Source organism: Oreochromis aureus, linkage group 10 (assembly GCF_013358895.1).
Source record: "Oreochromis aureus strain Israel breed Guangdong linkage group 10, ZZ_aureus, whole genome shotgun sequence".
NCBI classification, from domain to species: domain Eukaryota; kingdom Metazoa; phylum Chordata; class Actinopteri; order Cichliformes; family Cichlidae; genus Oreochromis; species Oreochromis aureus.
In genome coordinates this window covers 27,135,857-27,161,228 of record NC_052951.1, presented here as the reverse complement: position 1 = coordinate 27,161,228, position 25,372 = coordinate 27,135,857, and the positions used below count along the sequence as shown (strand labels likewise).

Below are 25,372 nucleotides of genomic sequence, written 5' to 3'. Positions count from 1 at the left end.
AGCCACAGATCTTGACAGTGGCGGCTATTTATTTCGAACACTAAGGATTTGAATGCTGTTGTGTATAAATAACCCATCAAGTCTTCAGTTTTTGAAACGGAGTCCCTTCTCTTGTTGGCAACATCAGATAACTGGGCATGCTTTGCTTTTAGTCAAGACATTTTAATAGCAAAAGCTGCTCCAAAGAATTAACAATGGCCGACCACAGCTAAACATTTGGAGTTTAAGAGCTCGAGTTTGTGCTACTCAAGCAGTGGCTTTGCTTAGTCTCTGCTGATATTAGAGCAGGGTGCAAATCTGAACATCTGTTTAGGTACTAAAAAAATGGAGAAGAGGAAGAAAAAGGGGAATGTTCGTTTTCACGTGGGTCTGTTTCTGGCCATTTAAATATGTTGAACAATAAAAGTTATCCAAACCTACCTGGTCCAAAGAGAAAACGTAATTGCCCACCAAACCTAATGGTATGGGGGGCAATTGGCAGCGAGAACTGGCAACTAGGACTTTGGCCTAGTTGCCAGTCGTAGTTGAAGAGTGGGACTTTGACCCACTCTTCTCTGCAGAATCGTTTTAATTTAGCCAAGCTGGGGAGATTTCAAGCCTTTATGGCCTGTTTAATGTCATTAAATGGCAACCAGATTTAAATCAAGTTGGGTGGGTTTCTCCATGGACTTCTCCCTTGAATGCCATTTTTGCCCAGTGTCTTTCTTACTGTTGAACCATGAGCTCTGACTTTAACTGATGCCTGCGGTTTTTCAGATGTTGTTTAAGTTTAGTAGGTCAGCCACTCCTGGGAAGGCTCGCCACTTCTCTGCGTTTTCTCCATTTGTGGATAATGGCTCTCACTGTGGTTCACTGGAGTCTCAAAGCCTGAGAAATGGCTTTGTAACCCTTTCAAGACTGAAAGATGTCAATAAACTTTGTTTCTCAGCTGATTCTCTAGGTTGTCAGGCGATATGGTGCTTTTTGAGAACTTTCGGCTTACTTCACCTTACTTAACTTTGTCATGCCATCATGCCCTCTCTGAGGGAATGAAATAATCCTTAAAAAACTTTTTTAAATGGGGAAAAAGTATTTTTTTCACAGCACTGTAAGCGTCTTACTACAGTAGACACAAAAAAGTGAATGAATGAATGAATCCTCCTATATGTCAAAGACATCCAGAAAATATTTATGTTTCTATATGAGTGTCACTTGAACTTTTTACTTTAAAATCTACCAGTGTTTGTTGTTGCAAAGCTATAATCGAGATTCTTTTTCAATATATTCCTTTCCAGCCTGACATTGCATTATTCAACCATGTAATCCATAATAGACCAAAGCAAAAACTGGTGATAGCAGAAAGGCCCTTTGAGATTCATTCAAATGTAAGATAATGCATCTGAGTGAATTGCTAATAAATCGCCTTGCTTTAGAGTGCCAAACACGCACGCGCACACACACTCACAGACACTGAAAAGCCTCAAAAGCTAGAGGTGTCACAGTTAAGGCAGAGGTATATAAAATTGTAAAACTATATTCACTGTGCTACAAATAATCAAATATTTAAGTAGCATTAAATTTTGACGAGATGATGGCTTAAGATGAAAAGTCAGGGGATCAAGAACAACACTATGTTTACAAATCATCCTCTGCAAAAGGAAGAGGACCATTTTGGAACCTACCCCACAATTAGTGTAGCTGCTGATAACTAATAAGGCATACTTGTATATAATTTTACTTAAACTGTAGGACATTATGACACAGCTATGTACTTATACCCCCACCTACACACACACACACACACACACACACACACACACACACACACACACACACACACACACACACACACACACACACACACACACATTTTTGTGGAACACTGGATTTGTGACACATTACGTAAGAACCGGGTGTGAAGAGCTTTGTAGGGTGTTACATGCTTGCAGTGAGCATGTAAGTGGCTTTTGTGCAGCCACTGCTGCTGTATGCTGTATGCCACACATAATGCCTTTATCTCTCTGCTAAGCCTAATGAGTGCAACTCAAGTTATAACAATGCAATGGAAATAAAAAGAAAGTATTATAAAGCTCTAAGTGTACCGCTGCATTGTGATTTGTTTATGTTTTGTACACGGCATTCTACACTCGTATTTATTCTCTTCATTTACTTTCTGTTATCTCGTGTCCAACCGCTACTTGTAAGTTTAAATTTTTTCTCTTGCTTTTGTTCACCAGACTTTGCAGCTATTTGGAAGCAGATATATGGGAGTTATAATACAAGTACTGCTTCATCTCACAAGAATAGGGAAGCTGCAGCCCGAGGAAGCCTAAATGTATGTCAGTTCGATACGCTGTAACAGTAATGAAAATTACAGTCGTTGGGGAAATTCGGAAATTATAGAGTAATTATTGATGAATATGCAACAGCTGTTACACAACAGCTCTTTGACTGTTGTTGTCAATATGTAACTAAATTAATTTTCTGAAGACTTCAACAAAGACTCTAAGTTACATCAAAATCCTCCTCCTTTGCATCATCCAAAGGCCACAATTTTCTCCACAACTGACCTTTATCTCAAAAAAAGGACGTATGTTATTACTATGACCACATTTATCACAAATCTGAGAGCTCTACTGTCATAACTTACATATTTACATACATAATTCTCAACAAAGGAGAGTCTCGAAAGATGTGCACGTAAGCAAACCAATGCGCGTTGCCACTATTTCACAGCTTGCCATGAGACCGCTACATTTTAAGCACAATTTCTCAATTTGAATTTAAAAGAAGATAATGCATTATTACAGTGGGACTAAATAAAAGGCTAACTAAGTTTTCCCCCTTAGGATACATGAATAATAATAATTTAAAATAATATTCAAGATAATATCAGTCAAAATAATCTTTTTGTCTGAGATCAAAAGACACAACTGAAAAACGTCATCCTCTGGAGACCATGAATATTCATATGAAATTTCATGGCAGACTCTGTGACAGTATCTATGCCTTGATGTGAAAGAGTTGATAAAGTGATCATCGAATTAAGTGATCATCTCAGCTTGAGAATGAAGCCTTCTCCTCGCACTAACTTCAGTTGAATTGCAGTTATCAGCCATTTTATTAGGTATATGTGTTCAGCTGCTTGTTGGCAAATCTCTAACCAACCAATCTAATGGCAGCAGCTCAGTGCATTTAGGCTGGCACACATGGTCAAGATGACTTCCTGAAGTTCAAACTGAGCATCAGCTTGGAGAAGAAAAGGTGATTTAAGGGAATTTGAATGTGACATGGTTGTAGGTGCCAGGGGGGCTGGTATGAGTATTTCAGAATTTGCTGATCCACACAACCGTCTCTTACACAGAATTTTCCAAAAAAAGATAAAATACCCAGTGAGCAACAGTTCTGTGAGCAACTGTCACTATTTGTTGATGCCAGAGGTTAGAGGAGAATGGCCAGACTGCTTTGAGCTGATAGGATGGCAACAGTAACTTAAATAACCTGTCATTACAGGCGAGGTATGCAGAACAGTATCTCTAAACACACAACATGCCAGACCACACTGGGTGCCTGTCTTGTCTCATAGACAAGACAGATGAAAGAAGATATTGGTCTGGATTTCTGCTGCTTAATAAGGATGGTAGGGTTGTAATGTGGCATAAACAACATGAACACATCCATCCTGCCTTGCACCAGTGCTTCAGAGTGGCAGTAATGGTGTAATAAGAGTTCGGGATATCTTTTTTTTGGCATATTTTGGCCCCTTAGTACCAGCTGAGCATTGTTTAAACACCAAAGCCTACCTGAGTATTGTTGCTGACCGTGTCCATCTTTCTATGAGCACAGCGTACACATTTTTCTGATAGTTGCTTCCAACAGGATAACACAAAGCCACAAATCATCTGAAACTTGCTTCTTTAAGATGACAATGAGTTCACTGTATTGCAGTAACCAGATCTCAGTCCATTAGAGCACCTTGGAACAGGAGATTCTCATTACGGACATGCAGCTGATATATCTGCAGTAACTGTGAGATGCTGTCATGTCAACGTCATGTCCCAGAATCTCTGAGGGATGTTTCTAGCACCTCGTTGAATCCATGCCATGAAGACTTAATGCAGTTCTGCTGATAAAATGTGATCCAACCCAGTACTAGAAAGTACCTAACAAGTCTGAAAGTATTTTGGTGATGAACTAATCTCCTTTAATGGTGTTTTCTTCAAACTTTTTTAACGTGATGTGCAATATTTTTTCACATTTTTAATGTGTTTGGTGTAATATTTTCAGTGAAATCTAAGCTGATGCTGCTTTAGCTGCTTTTTCACATTAATTTTCATGCTCTTTTGCTCACTAAAGGCCACTTAACATCAAGAGTACATCGAGTGCATGTTTGAAATACAGAGGCCAAAGCTACAACTCAAAAAGCTTTCCACTGAAGTCTCCTGATACATCGAGAAAATGTTTTGATCATTTTTGTCTGGACACTTGGCAAAAAATAGATTTACTTTAAGAAAATATTCTTTTGTATGAAGAAGTAACAAATAACTGCCAATACACTGATATCATTATCATCTCTCACAACTTTACATCATGAAATCTGTCTAAAACTCAAGTTAATTACTTTTAAAACCAAGAACTAATCTAACTGCAACCAAGGTTCATTCATTACCTACAAATAATTAACCATTAATGACTCAATCACACCACAGTAAAAATAGGACAGTAACCTCCTTGCAACTAGGAAAGAAGTCGGTGGTGTCCACTGAGTAAGCACCTGCTGGGACCTGTCCCAAACATGCAACCTGTCTCCAAACGCAGCTCGACTTTTATCACTCTCAGAAAGATTATTGAAGAGTTGCAAAAAACTGCTATGTAGTTCATAAACACAGGCAGATTAGAAAGATGTCGCTGATGAGCACAACTCGTCTGCAGTTTGACTGTTAGAAACTCTGGGATTTGACTCAACTGGTTCCCAACTGGTTGTTTTTCTGGTTGTATCTCTGTATTATAGGAAGTCCCTGAGTGTAATTTTGCAATTAAATTGCTGTAAATCTGTGGAAGTATATGAACTTCTGGCTGGACCCAAAATCATTTTTGAATTTCTGCGTTTGTATACAGGATTGATTTCCAGCAGACAGCAACAAATTTCTGATTTTGTTCTTTTGTTGATGATTTCGCTATATTATCACAAACAGATTACATGTAATTGCCAACTTGACCATTAAATTGCAAACTGACAACAGACTGATAACATTCAGGCCCCACCTTTTTGCCATTTTATGCACCAAAGCTTTAAAGGCCGCGTGAGTGAGTAAGTGACCGTGAAGGGTCGAAGACCTGCTCCCAGTCTTTAAAGCAATCACTTCAAGAGCAATGAGTACACTTATTTATTGCATACAGTTGCAATAATCTTGATCACGTCGCTGTCTCCAACTAGTGTTTTCCCTAGTGTCACTGTAGCATAATGCAGGACTCAGGTCTATAAAGAGCAAAAGTAGAAAAAAATGCAGCTGTAGGTATTCCTGAAAGTTAAAGTGTAGTGTAATTACAGAATATGGATAGTTTTAGTCCATAACATTATATTGCTTTTACCTGAAGGAACCCATTGTGGCCCTTATGGCCTCATTAAGGTAGGTTTCACTATGAGGATGCGCACCATTCTCTACCCATCTCTGACAGCGCTGAAACCATAAAGCAGGTGCGTCACTTTAGGATAGGATTTCCTACAAATTAAAAAGCTTAAACAGGCTTCCCTCCCTTCTATTTCCACCTCTCCTCCTCTTCCCCCTCGCCTCTCATGCCCCTCTTTGCTCAGAGGACACAAAGGGGAGGGATTGTACGGGAATCAAATAAAGAAATCAAGAAGTAAACAGAGGAATGGCGAGGGAGGCAGGAAGGGTAGCAGGGAGGGATGGATGGAATGCGGCTGCTTGTTGGTGTCGTTAATGATGAGGAAAATGGAGGGTCATGTGGGAGCCATGGCTGGATGGAGAGAGAGGGAGGTGGTGTAGAATGGGAAGTCGAGACCATCTGAGGGGTGGGTGGATGCTTTTGTGTATATGTGTATAATCCCAGAATGTTTTCTGTCTATGTCTCAAGTCGTGTGCGCTGACACGTGTTTATATTACTCGGTGGCAGTACATGCCTTTACTTATGTGAGTCAAACCAGGTTATCCATGAGCGAGAGCCCGTGTGCCTGTCGAAGGGTGTGCGCAAGCAATGTCTACGTGCACGTGGGAGTGGAGGGAGCGTCAGCCAAGTGATTAATGCGTCAGAGAGGCAGCTGTGGTCTGGGCTCACTCATTTGGAAATATCTTTCAAGGAAGAAAGACAGAACAGAAGAGCAGTGGGGAAGAGGGAGGAGGAGATGCTTCTATATCCCCTGAAAGATAAACAAAAGTAAGCTGAGAGCCTTTACCGGGGTCAGCGAAGGAGAGACAGAATTACAGAATAGGGGAAGGAAGTAGAGGCCACTGCAGCATCCTCCTGTCTATCATATCATGATTCATTGGTGTCTGCTTTAAGCATCAGTGCTTCTTCAGCTAATGTTTTGTGAATGAAATAATGACTGGGACTAGGGGTGGAACAAAATATTGTATCACAATATCACTGTGCTTCCACTTGTGACAGATACTGATAGAGTGGTGCTAAATATCAATATTTTATTCTCTTTTCTTACTCAAAATGGATTACCCTGCCAATTTCACAAACCACAGTCAGTACTTCATTACTCGTGGAGGAGCTTACTAAATAAAATAGGGTAAACTGAAGTTTACAGTGAAGAACAAGAAAGTCACAATGAAAAATGGCACACTGCGGAGGTAGAGAGGAAGCAGAGATGATTAGTTAAGTTATACATTATTAAAAACTGAAGAAAAATCTTTTCAATTTCATACATCGTCAAATCGCAACAACAGTTTTCTGAAAGTGCTTTATATTGTAAGCTAGACATCCCACAATAATTCAAAGAAAACCCCAACAATCAGACAATCCCCCTATGACCAAGCACTCTTCCAAGCCCATGACTCTCTAGAGTCATAAAGAAAAGAAAAACACCCATGATTCAGTAGTTTGTAAAACCTGGTTTAGTAGCAAGAACTTGAAGTAATCGTTTTCTATAGAAAAATAAGTCTCTCAAATCGTTATTGGGAAATTTTGCTCCACTTTTCTTTTTGCGGGCATGTATACATTACATAACATTCATTTATACACAGCTCTCTTCAGGTTAGATCAGATTGAGGTTTGGACTTTGACTGGACCATTACGGCACCTCTTTTTCAGTCATTCTGTTGTACATTTGCTTCTGTGCTCGCTATCATTATCCTGTTCCATGACCCAGTTTCAGCCAAGCTTTGTCAGAAAGATGGCATCACATTTGATTCTAGAATCTTTTGGTATCCGGTCTTTAGGTGATGACGTATGAACCCTGCTTCTGGATCCAAACTACTCTGCGTTTATTAAGGCTGTTGTGTTTTTAACATGTTTTAATGCTTTGTATCTTGTTCTATTTAATCTAAACAAGCCCCTTAAAAAGGCAGTGTTCACTGTCAGCCTCTCTCAGTTTTTATTACGACTGTTTATTTTAAAGCTCAGTTTTTAAAACCTTACGATGTAACTCCAGCCCAGCCCATGCAGCAGTATATAAATGACTAACCTCGTATTGTGGATGGATTATCTCAGTTGTTCTCCTGACTGAAGTTTGGTCCATTTACAGCATCCTGCCATGCGATTGCATTTGTCCCTAACCATCGGGAACCCTCACATTAACTTTTATCAAGTGGAAAAAAGTTAGCGTTCATCCTCCAGCTTCACTATGCTAATGTGTTTATATTATGCTAACATAGCTGTGTCGCTAGCGATCACGTAGCACATCATTGTATACCAGCTAGCCCAACTTCAGTAACCCTACAAACGTCACTGCTGTTTAGTTTTCTGTCTTCATTTATGCCAGAAGTGATAGCAGAGCTGTATGTTTTAATTTTTTCTGAAATCCCTCAGTCAGAACATCCCTCAGCCATGTTCTGACTGAGGGATTTAGCTCGCCAGGTGGAAACTAGCGAGCTAACTTCCTGCTAACTTCTAACTCTGTTAAATTTAATAAATCCTGTTTTCATGGATGCCTGGAAGTTAAACTTAATTGTCACACCTGGTAGAGCAGCCACACTGATCGTTTTATTAAAGATAAAAGAATTTAGACAGTTTGTCACTCTCAGTGATGCCACAGTGTTTGTTTGACTTTGGGACCTGAAGCGGAGTTTGGACCCGGAAACGGCTAATGATGTCAGGCCAGATACTGAGGCGTTCAGGGCTGACTTAATGACTGCAAATTTCCCAGGTCCTTTGGCAATGAAACAACTTCAAATCACCACCCCTCTAGCACTGTAGTTGACAGTCTTCTTTAGTCTTTTTCTAACTGTACTGTCACAACATTTAACATGCTAACTGAGGCCTGTAAAGTCTTAGGTTTTATACAAATTCTCTGAGCATTGCCTGGTCTGACCTTCGGGTGATTTTAATGAAACGTCCACTCCTGGGAAGATTGTGGCATTGTGTTAATAACACACCTGAATGCTCCAGACCAGCAATTTATTAAAACTTCTGCTTTTACAGAGGTGCAACCTTTTCTGCTAATGATAAGTTAATTGAGTGAATTTATTAATTTGGTTACCCTCTTAATTGCAATGGAAATGGAGGACTGAATAAAGCCATGTGAAAAGTTATTGTTCTCATGAATGTAACTGTAATTTCAGCCACTCTGAAATATATTCAAACATGGCATTAACCATAACCCAACTGTTTACCTGATATGACATAAAAAAGGTAATGCAAGCATCCAAAATAATTCTCCAAGACCATGTAAAGCATTTTCTTTTTGGGAAACTGCACAGAATGTTTATTTGAGCATATTTATACTGCAGTAAGGTCACCTCCAAACTAAGACAGAGTGCAGACAGAAAACAGCTTGTACTGTAGACCTACTGTGTATACTGACTGAACCATTTTAAATGTGCAGCCAGTCATGTGGATATTATGTTGAGTCAGGCAGCTGTAGAAAAGCGTGAGAAAGCAGAACAGGGATATCTCACCATCAGCTCCTGACACACGCTGGGTGAAGCAGGTTTACTCTTCAGACCCCGTGACAAGTGACAAACAACTGATGACAAAGGTGTCTTCCTAAGAAAAATCTCTAAAATGTTCAGCAATGCAATTTTCTGTCAAGTAAACAACACATCAAGAAGTGCCCTGCCACAAAAATAAGACTAACAGGCAATATAATTAATACAAAGCATAACGGAAATGGAACTGAATATAATTCTTTTAGTAAGCTGAATAAAAGGTTAAGGAAACAACAGTGATAATCTCATTAAAACATAACAGGACTAAATGCCTGCAAAAAACTGCACAGGAATGGCCTGAGGTACACATCAAACTGCCCAAGGCATCACCCCAGCTTGCAACCTTAGGAGATTACCAAGTTGCATAAGCATTTGCAGGATGCGGTGAATCCACAGAGGCCCACACCAACAACCTGCAAGTGCCAAAAGATTCACCGGTGACCCAGCAGCATATACTACAGGATACACATAGAAGATCCAGAGACTTTGAGTCCCAACTGCTCAAACTGGCTTTGAAAATATGGAATAGCACCTTAGTCATGAAACACTGCACAAGCTCTTTACCTTCTCATAGATTCTTGAAGGGGTACATGGGTTTCCTCACAAGTCTAAATGTTCATGGGCTTGGAGACAGAGAGAGGAGATTTGGGCACATCATCTATTGGTATGAGCTTTTCGATCCCTTTAAAAAATTCACGAACTCCTGGTTGACACAGTCGTCAAAAAGTCAGTCATTCCTGGTGGGCACTGGACACTGCGAGGACTGCCCTAGTTATTGGAGAATTGTACAGATGGGAGGATGATGACATGGGTAGGACTGACACCTTTGTCAAGCTGTTTTAAAGCAATGACAGGTGGTGTATTTCCACAGCCATATATACTGTGAGACATGTGCTACTCCACAACAAATTGAAGAAAGGCTGAATTGTTTCAACTTCATTTCACTCCAAACAGTTTGGTGGGATGGCTGTATACCAGTGTCGACTTAAAATTACGTTACACTCTGATAACACTGGTCTCTAGTGATTGCTTTGAGAAAATAAAATCCCGTCCCCTATGGAAATCAATTATATTTGAGGTAATGACAGACTAAAGATTATTAATTTCAGACTTCAAACATCTTATTAGAGACACAACTGTTGTCTGACTATGCCCTATATCCACATGATATTGCCATCAACATCCAAGCAGCTTTTCATCAGCAGGCGGACAAACTATTACCTGTTGGCAGAAGCATTATGGACAAAAATGGAGAATGAACGTGGTTTTGGACAAGGATTCAGAGTAGCAGACAGTACGCCAATCTTTCTTCCCATAAGAGAAAGAAACCATAGTGAACTGGCTAGATGGCGCGCTAAGGCAACATACATTATCTGCAGATTTCACGCACCTTCAGTCTGTTATTGGCAAAACACTGCTTGCTATGCATACATCACAGCTGTGACTGCAGTTGCTGATGGCATGACTTAGTGCAAGTATCTCAGCCATACTGAAAAGCAGCCGGAGGGACATTTGTTGCTGGGGAAGTCCCACAATCCTCTGTGGCTGCTCCACTTATAAATACAGTAAGCACAACGAGCAACAACCAAATGAAATAACAATATTCTTGATTAAAAACTCACTTTTATAGCAGTGTTAATGAGGGGTGAAAATTTCAGAGGGTCTACTGCTGGTCTACAAATGAAAGAAATTGATTAGATGCGGGGTGTGAACAAACTTGCTGTTATTTTGCACTTGTAGTTGTAAGTGAAAGTGACAGGTGTTTAGAGCTCAATCTGTTGTAAATACCAGACAATACACAAAGCTTTAGAGCAGGGGTTGTTCAACTTTTTAATGTCTGCTGTTACCACCGGTACTCTCAGAATCTATCATCAGGATCGTCTTGAGAGCCTAAAAAAGAAAGTAACTTGACTTTTTTAAGTTTGTGAAGACATTTCACCTCTCATTCAAAAAGTCTCCTTCAGTTCTAAAAAATAGAGGAGAGTCAGAGGTATTTAACACCTGGTGGTTGTTGCCCTTTTGGAAGTAGTCCTAATGATAGTTGATCCACTATGGTAATGACCTACGCTTTTCTTCACACCTTAACACATGTGATGACTAACAAGATCAATAGTGGGTCAACGATCTTTAGAGCTACTTCCAAAGAGCACAGCCCTCACTAGGGGTTAAATGCCTGGGACTCGCCAGCCTTTTCAGAACTTAAGAAGCCTCTGGGAGAGAAGCCTTTGCAAGCCTAAAGAAGTCCAGTTGTCTTTTTCAAGCTCCCAAGATTCCCATGTCCTGGATTACTGAGAACCGACTCAGCAACAGCATTGTTTAAAATACTAGGCTGAATTCATAAAGCCATTATTTCGGCATTGCACCCAAACAATGGGTTAATCCCTAGGTAGCTCTCTTTGTGGTCAGCATCAAGGGATTCTTTCCAAGTTACATGCATTGTAATTGTAATTGTAATTTATTCAGTGTTTATGCAAAAAACAAAAGTAATAAATGTAGTTCTGAGAACCAAAGTTTATTACAGGCTAAATGCAGTGTAAACGCAGGCATTGTGAATATACCACGAAGCAGAAATTTTGATGTCCGTTGGGTTTTCTGATTTTGTTTCTTCTTTTTGGCAGGCATCTGTGAAAAACAGTCAATACTCTAGCACTATAAGTTTTGTTTGCTACCCTTTTGTAAGTACATTTACTAAAACTTGTGCTTCTCTTGAGGGTTTCTTTGTTCTAGTTTTACTTCCTCCATTATAAACGAATAGCTCGTGAAACCACACTTTGCTGAGAAGCCTCCGCAGCACTGGCCATAATGCTACAATGTTGCCACAGTAACTATTTTACAACCATTAAATAAATTACGCAAACACCTTTTGTTTTATTTCTTCCCTTGTGTCTTACTTTAGCAGCTATGAAATAGGTTCATATTATATGGTTTGTTGTCATTTAGAATATTTTTAAATGTTAATCATTTGCTCGCTAGAGATCTCACATCTTGTTGGAGTTGGATTTGTCTTGTATTTTTGTAACATTGATTACACTATTGTACTTAGCTATATTTATATGTTGAGAAAGTCATTTTTTCTGTAATAACACCATTCAGACACTAAAATTATGATTCAGTTTCTGTTGATTTCAGATATTGCGTTAACATTCACTTTGGCATTCTAGGATATTCTTGAAATAAGCTGAATTTGAAACAAGTTGCAATATTTGTACACCAACATTTCTTTCTTCATCATCTATTTATTTACCCAACTTCTTAGACTCACTGGCTGCAGTTGAATACAAACATTTCTTTTATCCCGATTGTTTTTGATTGATTCTGACTGCTTGAAATGAACATGATGTTTGACTTAATACAGTCTGGTGTTTACATCTGCCAACACATTTAATCTGTCATCCATTCATCTTCCTCGATGGTTGTCTTCTCTTTGACGTGTATTTGATCAGTTCCCTGAAGATAGATACATATCAGCACAGTAGTTGCTGTTATTCATATTCCTTAATTCTTTTTTTTTTTTTTTTTTACAATATATGTACAGTTTTAAACCATTCACATGGTTGTTTACCAGTTCATAAACATTTCCTACAGAACTGACGCTATAGTATTTGTGCTGTGCTGTGTTTGTTGTGCAACTATCAAATATTGCATACAGTCATTTATTATTTTATGTTGATTTCATTAAGATAATTGGTTTTAATCAAAATAAAATGTCAATAAAAGCTACTACTGAGACAGTACGCATTATTACATCCACTAATCAAAGAATGAATATTTAATACAAATATCAAGCTGTAGCTGAATTATTTAAAAAAAAAATGTGATTATAATTCCTGGAATCTGATTTGATGCATGTGCACTTAATCATCTTCCTCTCAGTGGACAAAAAGCAGCCTCGGTTTTTCTCGCTTCAAGGAAAAAGCCTAACAATTTCTCCTACTTACTTCCTGTTTTTGCAACAACAAAAACCTTGAAATTAACTCCATTTAACTTCAAGATGATGACAACATCAGCACCAGTTTTATACTGAAAATAATATAAAGCATAGCAACATAAAGCCCATAAGCATCTATTTCATTTTAAATCTTTTTTGAATTACCTTGAACTACCTTAGTGATGAGGTTATGACAGTTATATTGCTCACATGAATTTTTTACATCCAATTTGTCTAAATTAAAGTTCAATCACCAGTTTCTTTTATCAGGTAGTGATAGTGAGCAACAAGGCAAATGTCTATTTATCTGAAAATGTCAAAGATAATTACTTTAAACAGCCACTGCCATGATATTGTATCTGCATTATGACAGATTAATTAGGAGATGAAACAGTTGAAACAGCTGTGCCATTTTCCTTAACGATCAAGACGTGTTTCTGGTCAAAGTTCAACCATTTAGATTTTATTACGCTCTCAGTACATCAGATCACATCACAATAAAGCCCTGCAAGGGTTGTCTGAATCAAGCGGGAGGAGAGAAAGCAAGCAGACATCTAAAACACTGGAAGCATGCATTGTTATCATTCTGACGTTTGAGATGTGTGTCATATATGAATATTTTTACAGTTGCAGCCATGCTGGAGTGTTGGCTTGCGTTATAAACCTCATCAAGTGCAAAATCTCTGATGTTAACCTTGTGAACTATTCCTTTATCTGTAGGTTTTCCTCAAAGGTAATAAAGGTCACAATCCTGCAGATGATCAAATCGATTGGCCCAATAACTTTGGATATTTAAGATTAAAGAAAGACAAGGTCATAACAAGAATACAGAGATACTGTTGGCTTTTTGTGCTTGCTCTACAGTAGCTCCATCTTTAAAGAATAACAACATTCATCAGCAAGTTGAAACCTATACTTTTAACTTCAACTTTCTTAGTTTATTCCAAGTAGGAGCTGCCTCCATAAAAGCTGTTTTACTGAGCTCTGTGCCTACTCTCAGTACAGGCAAGAGCAGGGGGTCTAACCTATGCTCAGTGTGAGCTGTAATTTTTTTATGGGATGCAGTTCCCTTACCTTTTACATCTTATTACAGTCTCTTCTCCCTGGCATAATGCAGAGGCAGTGTTAGGATCTATAATTGAAAGGTCTGAATGATATATTTTTGCAAGGATGCACTAACAGTGATAATCTGGGATGATACCGGCTCCAGAGCTCGTTACTGGTCCCGCCAACCTGCAGAGTGCTTCCTATTGTATCGTTTGTTGTCTCTCTGTGCTCTTCTTTTCCCTCTCTTTGCTTCACCCTCACCCCAACTGGCTGTGGCAGATGGTCACCCTCCCCGAGCCTGGTTCTGCTGTTCGGTTTGTTCCTGTTAAAAGACTTTTTTTTCCCTCCCCTGTCACCAAATGCTGCCGCAGAGGGAATCATTTGGTTTCTGGTTTGCCCCAAGAGGACTGTTGTCGGCTGAATAGACGAATTGTATTAATAAATTGACCAATTACTTGTGTGACAATGCATCAGTGGTGTTTTTTGTTTTTATTGTGGTTCTTTATAACCCAGTTTGTGCCAAGGGAACAAACAAATCTTTGTTGTAAAAAGTAACAAGGCTGTTTCAAAGTTCTTCTGTCCTTCATCACACAATCTTTGAACATTTAACGACCGCAAAACTGAAAGTGACACAGAAGAGAAATACTGGCCACTGGCATCAGGGAGTCGGTGTCATTTTATTTACCAAAAGGCAAGAGATGGCAGTCAGCATGATGTCTACTGAATCCTGCTATACACTGGTGAATTCTTATATTTTTACTTTTCTAAATTAGGAATACCTAAACGGTAAAAATATGACGTTCTGTAGCGCTGAAAATTGTAATCCAGTTTTTAAATCGTAACTTATTTAAATTACCACTTGAGCATCTGAATAAAATTCAGACCTCATGTGCTTATTAACTGAATAAATCAGAGCAGGAATCAACCTGAGTAAAAGAAAAAAAGGTTTACTTAATGAAGGAGCTGCATGCTTAGCTTACGGTATGGCTCTAAGCAGCATGTATTGACAAATGTAGATTGCAATGCATTGGACTGGGGGACTATTGACATTTCAACAGCAAAGACACATCCTCGTGGCTGGGAAATTTCTTGGTGCAGTGAGAGATGACCTTGCTGAATACATATTCTGTGGAAACGCTGATAGAGCTTCAGTAGCCTGGGAAATTGAACTTGTCTTATAAAAGGAAAGCATACAGGATGACAAGCAAACACTGTATGCGTGTGATTGATTCAGTCATTAATCTGAGCTGTACTCGGCGTGTTTGTGTGTATATGGGGCTGCAAAGGTACAAATGCATGCTTGTATGTGTTCAAAGAGCCCGTCTGTGCACACATGGATAAGACTCCTTCTGTTTAACTGCTGTCCCTCAGCCCACCTCTATCCTCGCACGTCTTCCATTCTATTGATTGGCGTACAGAACAAATACACGAGTCCCCATTGCAGGTAAAAAGAACTCTTGTCTGTAGTGGTGGGTAAACTAAGAAAACACCATGACCTCCGACACTAAGAAATGTTTTTCCTGCTCTCAAGTCTGTGAAAAGGTTATTCTTTTTAGTACTGGTTTACTCCAGTAAACTAAAATAAAAATGTGTCAGTGATTTAGCTGATACTATTATTTCTCCTCCTCCTTCTCTGGTGGAGAATATTTTGAAAAGCTAAGAAGTACTTTAGCAGTTGAATCAACTCTTGAATGGAAAAACATGTTCATGTTTGACTCAGTTACTTAGGTCGAAGTCACACAGCACAAGACACTGGTTAACAAGTGAAACACAGGTGTTCCCTGACCCATTGGTTAATGGTTGCTGGGGGTTGCTAGGTTAAATGGTATATCAGGGCTCGCAAAATTTCAAAATCCCTGGTAGCCCTTCGGGCAGGGACTCTTCAGTTTTTGGTAGCCCAAAATAAATTTAAGTAGCCCGAATAAAAAAGAAAGCAATTTTTTGATGTTTTGTTTCCTGTTTTGTTTCCTTTACAATATTATACATTAAAGTATAATATTGTAAAGGAAACAAAACATTAATCAAAAAATTGTTGAAACACAAATTACAACATTGTATAAAAATTACAATCATCAACTCAAATACTTGGTTCTAATTGAACAGAAATTTCTATGAACTTGTAAGAACTGTGTAGAACATGAATCAGTCTGTGTCAGATCCTGAATTTGAAATTTCCACTGAAGTCACAGATAAGAGATAAGTGGAACCAAGATCGAGGTTGATTGAAGTTTGCAAAGACTGCTAAATTTTGCCAATGGTAGTTCACTCGTTGCAACATAGTACGCTGTTCTAAACAGATTTTTCAGGTTTATTTTTAGTATGTTATTTGCAATTGGTGTTTGTTCTGGGAAAGATATTGCAGACTGAGCAATAATGCATTTCTTGCATTTCTCATGGGTTCTAATGGGGGTCTTTCTTAAAATTACTGGTCCCAGTAACAAAGGTGCTTATCGACTCAGAAATCGAGGGAAAACCAACAACACATCCAGCAGAACATTATGTTATTTACAGGGGTGCAGATAAGTGGTCCGCAGGTGCGCTTCGCTGTCAAAATAAAAGACGCGCACCAGATAAGAAGTTGCAACGCGCGTTTGCGTACATATAAAAGGCACTGTTTTTGTCCGCTAGAGTGGGATTTTCACGGCACATTCTGCACCACATCTCTGTGTGTTCATCATTTGTTTGAAGCCAGCTCACCTCCTGCAACCATTTATGTGCACCCCTGGTTATTTAGCTTGTCATATTCCAGCCACAGAAATTCTTTTGTCCATGAAACCATAAAGCTGCACTTTCTTTTTGCCTCATAGTCTGATTTGTCATAACTTTTCCGTTTTGTGGTAGGCTTTTCTTTGGCTGCCCCTTCTTCACCCTGACCCGTCTTATTTGGCTCAGCAGAACTAAAATATATATCCTGCTGCTTTTACACACGCACTCACATAACGGTCAGCGATTCTCTGCACGATCAACCTCTCACATGTTTAAGCTTGCTGTGGGAGATTTCACTTGTCAGGTTTGAATAGTAAGCTAATGAGTGATAAGACGATGTCAGACGAATTGGTGCGCAATTAATCGTCACTCACCAATCAGTGCTGCCGCTCTCTATACACAGTTCGCGCGATCGCAAAGTGAAAGCAAAAACCAAGCGCAAATTCAAACGCGATTTCAATATGTCACATTTTGACAGTGGCTCACCGATGCCAATGACATAATTACCCAGCTACATTTCCGAAAGAATGCAAAAGCATTGACATATATTTTTCCTTCCTATGATAGCCCGACGGGCAGGGCTGAGATAGATTTTGGTAGCCTGACTGGAAAAATCGCTAGCCCCGGGACATCGGGCTAGCGATTTTGCGAGCCCTGTATATGGTTATGTACCAAAAACTTCCTTGTGATTGCTTTGGTCACTAGAGGATTGCGGTGGCCGCTTATAGTTTGCATGGAAGACGCTGACTTGTATGCAAACACTCGCCCATACTATCCGAGCTATAGTCAAACACAAACCTAAAACAGAACGTAAAAGGCAAGCAGCCTCTATTTCCCATTTGTGGCACACTTTGCCCGAGGTTCACTACACACTATAGCTCAGAGAGTAAAAGGCGAGTGTTGGCAGACAAGTCAGAGTCTTTCATGCAAACAATGGGCAATCTTTGGGAGGGTACGAATTTCTCCTAGCAACTACCAGCAACCACATCTAACCGTCAGGGGAAAACACATTTTGTCTCACTGACCAGTCTGTAGGCCTGTGTGACCATCTGAGAGATGTGTGGCCACAATGGTAGGCTCACACTATAGCAAACCCTACTTTATGATCCTTTAATGGGATATAATTTGCAACATGAACATTACCTAGAATTCAACAAGAAATTAAACTAATAACTGAGATCATTAAAAAAAAACTTCAAACGATTTTTTTTACTTCAGTGTAAGCAGATTACATTTTCTCAACCAGAGGATTTCCCCCTACTGGCCATTTGTAAGTTTAAGGCTTGTTGTCATTGTTTTCACTTTTCTAACCTTGAAATTATGTCAGTTTTTTTATAGACTTAAGATCGTATGTTGAATGCAGATGGGAAGTGCTCGACTGACTGATTCATATTTTAGTTTGTATGAAATCAACAAATTATAAAAGCATATCAACATGATGACAACTTTTAGCTGAACGGTATCCACATGCTTCGTTTGGGTATTAAAAGCTATTATTAATAGTGTGCCAACTGTCTGAACTTGTGTTATATCTTTTTTTTCCTTCTTTCTTTTTTGAATTTGATATTTATTCTTGGGTTGTGAACTAAGCTATATTATATTACTTCACAGACATCTTGAATTTAATCATATGCCTTAAACACCGGCTTAATCAAACAAGCCTAAAATAAATCCAGACGATGAGTTCTCTATTTTTGGTCACTCATTTTCCATCTTGTTGCTCCTTTTACATTTTATTTCAGGATAATTTGTTGTAGAAAACAGAAGCACAATGAGAGCACTTATTCCAAAAGCTAAAATAAAGCAATCCTAGAGTTAATTTATATTAATTTAAGCCAAAAAAAAAGCCATCTGGCACATTTATTTTGTTCTTTAATAGACTCATAATTAACCAAAAGTGAATAATTTTACAAATGGAATGTTAAAGTGAGTTTGCAGGCCAACAACTCTTAATTTATAACTGCAAACATTAATGTTTGTACTGCTGGACTTAAAGTGGCATTGCTAATGAATGTAAATTTAGAAATTTCTAAAACTGTATTTCAAACGTGTTGTTAAAACCTTAAAATCTTTAAAGGATAAGGCTGGCAGCACTGTGACATGCCTTTTTCTACCCCTCTGAAGTACTGCAATCATTGGCAAATAGTTCAAAAGGGTAAGCGAGCCAGATTTGGCAGCTTACACACTCATTTGGCACTCCCACTATTTCAGTCCACGCAATGGAATGCAACAGAAACATAGATCTAAGATGAACCTGAACACCGAGAAGACAGCTTATTAGAGTGTCCCAATTTGAATGTGTCAAGTATTTCTTAAATTGTGACGGTTTTAGAAAACACTAAAAAAGATGAAACAACACGGTCAAAGTATTTCTGTGCTGGGGATAAAAAGTACCCACTGATTTGGTTTTCACAATAAAGTCCAAGGTAACGGGTGACTGTCATTTGCAATGCATGCTGCAATGAGTTTTTGTCGCTGCTTTGTATGTGATAAGCTGAGAGACCACCACTGCTTGGTGGCAACCGGACAGGTTTGTGACCGAGAACAGGCCTGTGAAGGACTGGGCTCCGTCCAATCAGCCCCTAGGGAGGATCTCCTGCTCTTCAATTCTAATTCATGTACATATAAATAACTGTCACTGGCACTGCTAATTGGATTAAAAGGCTTGGTAGAGGAGAGATGGTGAGAGGGGGAGTGAAGACGTTAAGAGAGGCAGCATGGCACGATTTACAGCATAATTTTTTGTTGGAAAGGTGGCAATTTTTGCACTAAACCCCAATTATTGCTGAGTAAAAGCCACTATGTTTTAAAAGGAATAGCTGAAGCAAAGCAAGGAAGGAACAGAGGACAGTTCATCCTCATATCGCAATGTAGCATATTATTTTAGCCTTACAGTATTAGTTGGAGCAGCTTTCATGCCCTGATAAGTCAGGACACCAAAATGATTATATAGCACAGTGTGTCGATATGATGGTGTAATACATAATACATAAACACTTTGTAAGAAAGCAAGTCGGGGACATTAAAATGTCAAAGAAAGCTAGATGTTGTCTGAAAAGTATCACCGTCCAGTTGCAGTCTAAGCTGCCTAAATCACTCAGAGACCTCAAACAACAATAAGTAACGCCGGATGGAGCTCTGCAGGTTTGCCTTAATACCCAACATTACTCACTTTTCTCATTCAGCGGAGCAGCTGTGAAATTATTTGCTTGTACATCAGATAGTTGTTGCTGGAGTTTTTGTTCACAGCAGACAGAATATTTTTTGCTAAAACTCAAATGCTGCATTTTGAAATCTGTATATTAACTGGTGGCACAATTCAACTTGGTTGGAACTACGAAAAATCGGTGCATTTAATTTTTGCGCCCGATGACTGATTGCAAGTGCTTGCAGCAACCAGCTGGTTTCCTAGAGGTTGGGAAGGCAACAATCTCAACCTCTGGATATCCATTTTAGATCACAAGGCGATCAGACAGGTCACCTGGTTGGAGACAAACTGTCTCCATGTAATCGAGGCCTGACACAGACTGACTGCAATTACTCTGAGACAGATTGGTGAAGGCAAATAGTTACTGTTCAGTTTATAAATGCAGACAGATTGTAGGCATGTTGCAATCTGTGTGAGTCAGTCTGTGCCGATGGGTGAACCTAATAGTTTGTATTTAATGAAATTAAAGAAATGTATAGAGGAAGAAAGCGGTAGTACACATAATAGGATGGAAATACCTGTTTTTCACAGCTCAAGGCATTTGAAATCACAATCATAATAATAACTAAAAGAGATCCTAGCGAGCACATGATCTAGTAAAGCTAATGCTTATTGCCTTTTTTGTTTCAAGAATGTGAGCCGGATCATTAGAATTTAATGGGTTCTTCCTTAGCCTGGATTTTATGAGGTGGAATATGGGCAGAGTTTTTGTACAGTCTTGCTGATGACGGAAATACAGACAAACAAACAGCACAAAAAACCCTCCCATAATCATCATCATTATCCTCTCGAAGACTTACCCCAGACCTTAGAACGATATATAGGGTTAAGATGTCGTTACCAGAGGCTACAGAGGAAAAACAGATCAAACAGGTTGCTCTAAAACAGCATAACATGCACCTCTGAGAACGTTTTCCAAAAACAACTCCTGTCTGGATTTTTCAGTTTGGAAGAAACTATCAAATCTCTACTGACAAAGACACACACAAACACACGCTGTGGTTGTGGTTTGCTGTCAACAGACACACCTTTCACCTTCTGTACTCATCTCTTTCTCTCACAAAATAATTGTAACACTCCAGCTCGCATGTAAAATTAATAAGAATATGATTACACACATTTGATTTGAAAGGCAACATCATTATCTCCTGAATGAAACCTTAATAGGTAATTACGACAATGCAACAATGAAATGTAATACCAAAGTAGTGAAAGCTATATCCTGTTATCATTTTTAAATCACTGTCACTAGCAACAAATCTGCAACATAGATGCACTGTCTGTGTGTACAAATGTAGAACAGAAAAACTGCAAAGTCCAATTTTTTCCCTCCCAAAAACGTTAATTTTAAATGTTTTTTCTTTCATTTTGAAAAAAATGTTGTTGAAATAAGACTCTTCGGATCATTGAACTCTCTCTTTGTGCAGTGTGTACTCAAGCTAGCGCTACTTAGAATGCCGGTAAGCGACAGAAGACATCAGCATCAATGACAGCAGCATGGGTTCAGGAAGGAATGGTGTGTGGAGTTCGCAAGGCAGAGGCAGACAAAAATCAAAAAGTGAGCTTGAGAGATGCTGAGAGAAAGACTGCAGATTTGACACACAGTGCAAAAATACTAGATGAAAGAGGAAGCATGTATTGAAATGAAACAGAAGCTCGAATATGGTGGGAGGTTGTGATCAGGAGAAGGAAAGGAGACGCGGGGGAGGCTTACCTGGGTCCTGTGCAGCTCCTGTGTTTGTGGAGGAGGGTACAGTAGGTGGGAAGAGGAGAAGCAGTGGGGAGAAACAGAAAGGGAGATTAGCGTTCAAAACCCCACTCAAAGTTGATTTGCCAGTGCATAAAGGTGCATGCAAGTAAAGTACAGGACAAATCAGGTAAGAATCCAAAGGGAAACAACAATCATGCTTTTTCAGCTTTTAAGGATGAAAATTAAAAATGAAAAACAGCATTTTTAAAAACATTATACAGTCACTGAACAAAGCTCTTAGCTATGCTATACAAATATAGCACAGCTTTTACCTTTTACTGTTTAAAGGACTGAAATATGGATTGAATCAGATTAGAATAATACCGTATTTAGAAAGGAATTACATCATAGGCAACGGTGTGAGTTTGCCAAGCAACCGGCGGAACATCCAGGAAGCTCCAGCTCCCAGCCAAGAAACAGTCGAGCACATAATCCCATGCACAAACACATTTTTGTCTTTTCTACAAATTAACCAAACTATATCATTTTATAACATGCTAGGTTCTTATTTTTTGTTCTATGGAGAGAAAAAGAGATTCTCATAAAAGCTAGATCTACTACAGTGCATGTTTGAGACCCCTGTTTCTTTATATTTCACTTCCAAGGAATCAGGCTTTCTTGTATTTTTAATGGTCACTCAAACATTAAAAATGCACCCAACCAGTGCTGTGCCTGTAAATAACAGACATTTCCTCAAATAATTTGAAATAACACCAATGTCCTCAATTGAATGTATGGAAAATGGCAAAGGTAACACAGTTTGGCAGGCATAAAATTGTATTTTTGCAACAACAAGGTGATTCCTGAAGAGTTATAAGCTGAAAACCTGGCATCGGTGTGCACGGGAAAAAGTTAGATAAGTAGATGTAAAAGAAGAATTAGCAAGCCTAAAAAAACACAGCTTACAAACAGTACCTGAAAGTCATGTCCTTAAGAAATTAAAGAAAAAAATCAAATGAAGACCCGACACAGAACCTGAAAGATACATCTGGACCTTCACTTAATCCAACTACTGCTCACTGAAACCTCAGTGCAAGGATGGTTTTCAAGAAGCGACTCTTAACCAAAGGAAACAGGGAGAAAAGGTAGAGAGGTATGCCAAATTACACAAGAACTGGACTAAAATCAGTCGTATGGAGTAATGAATCTGAATTTGTTGGTTCAAATCATTGCCAATACAGAAATGAAGGACGAGGTCAGGAGAGAGGTACATCAGTGAGTGCCCACAGCCATCTGCAAAGCATGGCAGAGGTTTGGGGTTGCATTTCAGCCAGTGGTGCTGGGGAGTTAAAATTCATGCAACTATGAACACAGAAAAGAACCATTAGGTTTTATCCATCATATAATACCACTTGGAAAGTGTCTGATTGGCAATGGATTAATTCTTCAGCAAGACAATGATGGAACACTAAAAATACAGCAACATCCAAAGAAGAGCTTTGAATGTCCTTTAAGAAACTTGTAGAACTATTCCTGAAAACTATTTAAAGAAACGAAAGCTTGGCTAAGAGAATTCAGGCTGTGTTGAAGAATAAAGGTGTCACATCAAATATTGACTTTCGAGCTTGTTACAATTGTAAAAACTCTGATTTTAACCGCCAAAGACTGTGCCAAAAACGTAATTTTATAATAAAGGCTATTGCTCTCATTCAGCTAAGAAAATAAATATGTCACTTATGGTGGGCCAGTTCAAAGAGAAAAACAGCCACTTTTAAAATAAATAAATGTAAACCAGCATGATCAGCTATATCAGCCTCAACGGGGACATCGGTAGAAAAGAGCAGAGTTGGCCATCAGTATACAGTCTGGCATCCGTTTAGGCCCCCATCGTTGAGGAACATTTTTCAGCCAAGTAAGCATCAGGATTCCAGCTATGAGGCAGCTTTTGATTAGAAAACCTATTTCCTCTTCAACTTTTGCCAAATTTCAATCATGGTGATATTCTAATTACCATTATCCAGATCAAGAAAGCGAGGCAGAGATTGAGTGGGTGTGTGCAAGTGAGAGAGAAGGAGTGTTTAGAAGGAGAGCCTGTCTTTGCATGTAAGCAGGGAAAATAAGAGGAAAATGCTCAAAAACAAAATCAGCTCTCTTATATCCTGTTACACAGCTTTGCTGGTGGTAAAGATGTAAGTTGGTGAGTCTTTTTGTGGACTGTAAATATCTGGACAGGTTTATTTGTAAGCTTAAAATTTTTTCTGCCATGAAAAAAATCAAAGGGAGTAAGATGTGTCATGCAACGGCGTAATAAATTGCATAAAGTAGTAAAATTGGTAGTAAAAACTCGTCATTGGTAACTTTTACCAAAGTGTTTAACCAACGCTATGCATGGTCCAGCAGAAGAGCTGACTGCTAAGTTAAAGTCTCAGGTGTGTCCTGTTTAAACATTCAGCACACTAGGATGGGAGTTACAGAGTTCTTCAGAGAGCCATATATTCAAGCCAGACCACCCTTGAGTTCAGGTTCATGCAGCGTGACGGGGTGGGGGTTAGTTCTGGGGACATTACCCAGCAATAGGGGAGACATGGAGCAGCTCTCCCCATGTTAAGCAAATGGAGAGCGGGTAAAGAATAACTGCATGGCGCTTTGCCCCTTGTGGGCCTTGCGGGAGCCTTCGCCGTCCCACCTCAACCCACAACCTCCGGAGGTGAGGTTAAATGACAAGCGCTGCACAGATGCATTAAACATGAGTCATTTGGACAGAGAGCTGGATGCTGGACCACTCCAGAGATGATAGGGACATTAACCAAGGTTTCACCAGGGCCTGAGCTGCATTTAATGAAGGCCTCCACTATCTCCCAATGTCTCTCTCTACATTTGACTCAGAGCCAGGGAGTTAAGTAGTTCAAGATAAACACTGCCACTACTCTTTCTGGCTCCAGTTGTCTGATTTTCTGCCTCTTCCCCTTTCTCTGTACTCACTGTGCAGCCTGACAACTTATTATGGTCTGCTTGCAGAGAGTGGTGGTCAAGAGGAACTTTTGAAATTCTTATCACAGATAACGCCAGCAGCTGTCACACAGAAGTGATTTTTTTATAGTTCTGCTCATCAAAATAAAATACAAAAACGATTTAACATTTTTCAATTTTTAACATATTTTTCTTTATACTATTTTCAATCAAATGTAGGGTTTTCATTGTGATTACTTTCTACATTTTACAGGCCTACAGACTCCTAATGTTTTTAGGAAAACACAGCTACTATCACTAGTTGGTTAAGCTAATTATTTACATTCTAATAATACAACCAGTTAACATTGTTTGTAGCATGCTAAGATACCACTAGCTGCAGTTGCAGCACCAATCTTAGTTGCAGGTAGTTGTAAAATGTATTTTCTCAATGAATTGACATTTTGAATACTAGACTAACCTGATATTTTCTCTCATCAAACTGACAAGTAAATTAGTCACCAAGAGTGTTATGACTCTAAAATATGGAGCAGCAACATGGTCCAAAATTATGCTACTGAGAAGACGAGGAAGTGTTGAAAAGAGGCAGTATCTTCGCTAAAGCCAGTTACTAATGTTACCTATGAGAAGTCCTAATAACTGACAGGCCAGAGGTGGAAAATGACTAGTCAAGTATCCATTGGATGAGCACAATCATCAAATATTTTTCTTTTGTTTTTCCAATACAG

General features: G+C 39.0%; 1 protein-coding gene across 4 annotated transcripts in view; it reads right to left on the bottom strand.

Annotated features, from left to right (window-relative positions):
- Nucleotides 1-25,372, bottom strand: part of cadm1a (cell adhesion molecule 1a) — a 450,442-nt gene that overhangs the window by 131,363 nt on the left and 293,707 nt on the right. For 3 of the 4 annotated variants that reach the window (XM_031747600.2, XM_039618269.1, XM_031747599.2), the window contains exon 2: nucleotides 21,699-21,716. The exons of the other annotated variant lie outside the window; for it this stretch is intronic. In XM_031747600.2, coding sequence (XP_031603460.1) covers nucleotides 21,699-21,716 — 18 coding nt within the window. The remainder of the gene's footprint in view (nucleotides 1-21,698; nucleotides 21,717-25,372) is intronic. 4 annotated transcript variants of the gene reach the window in all.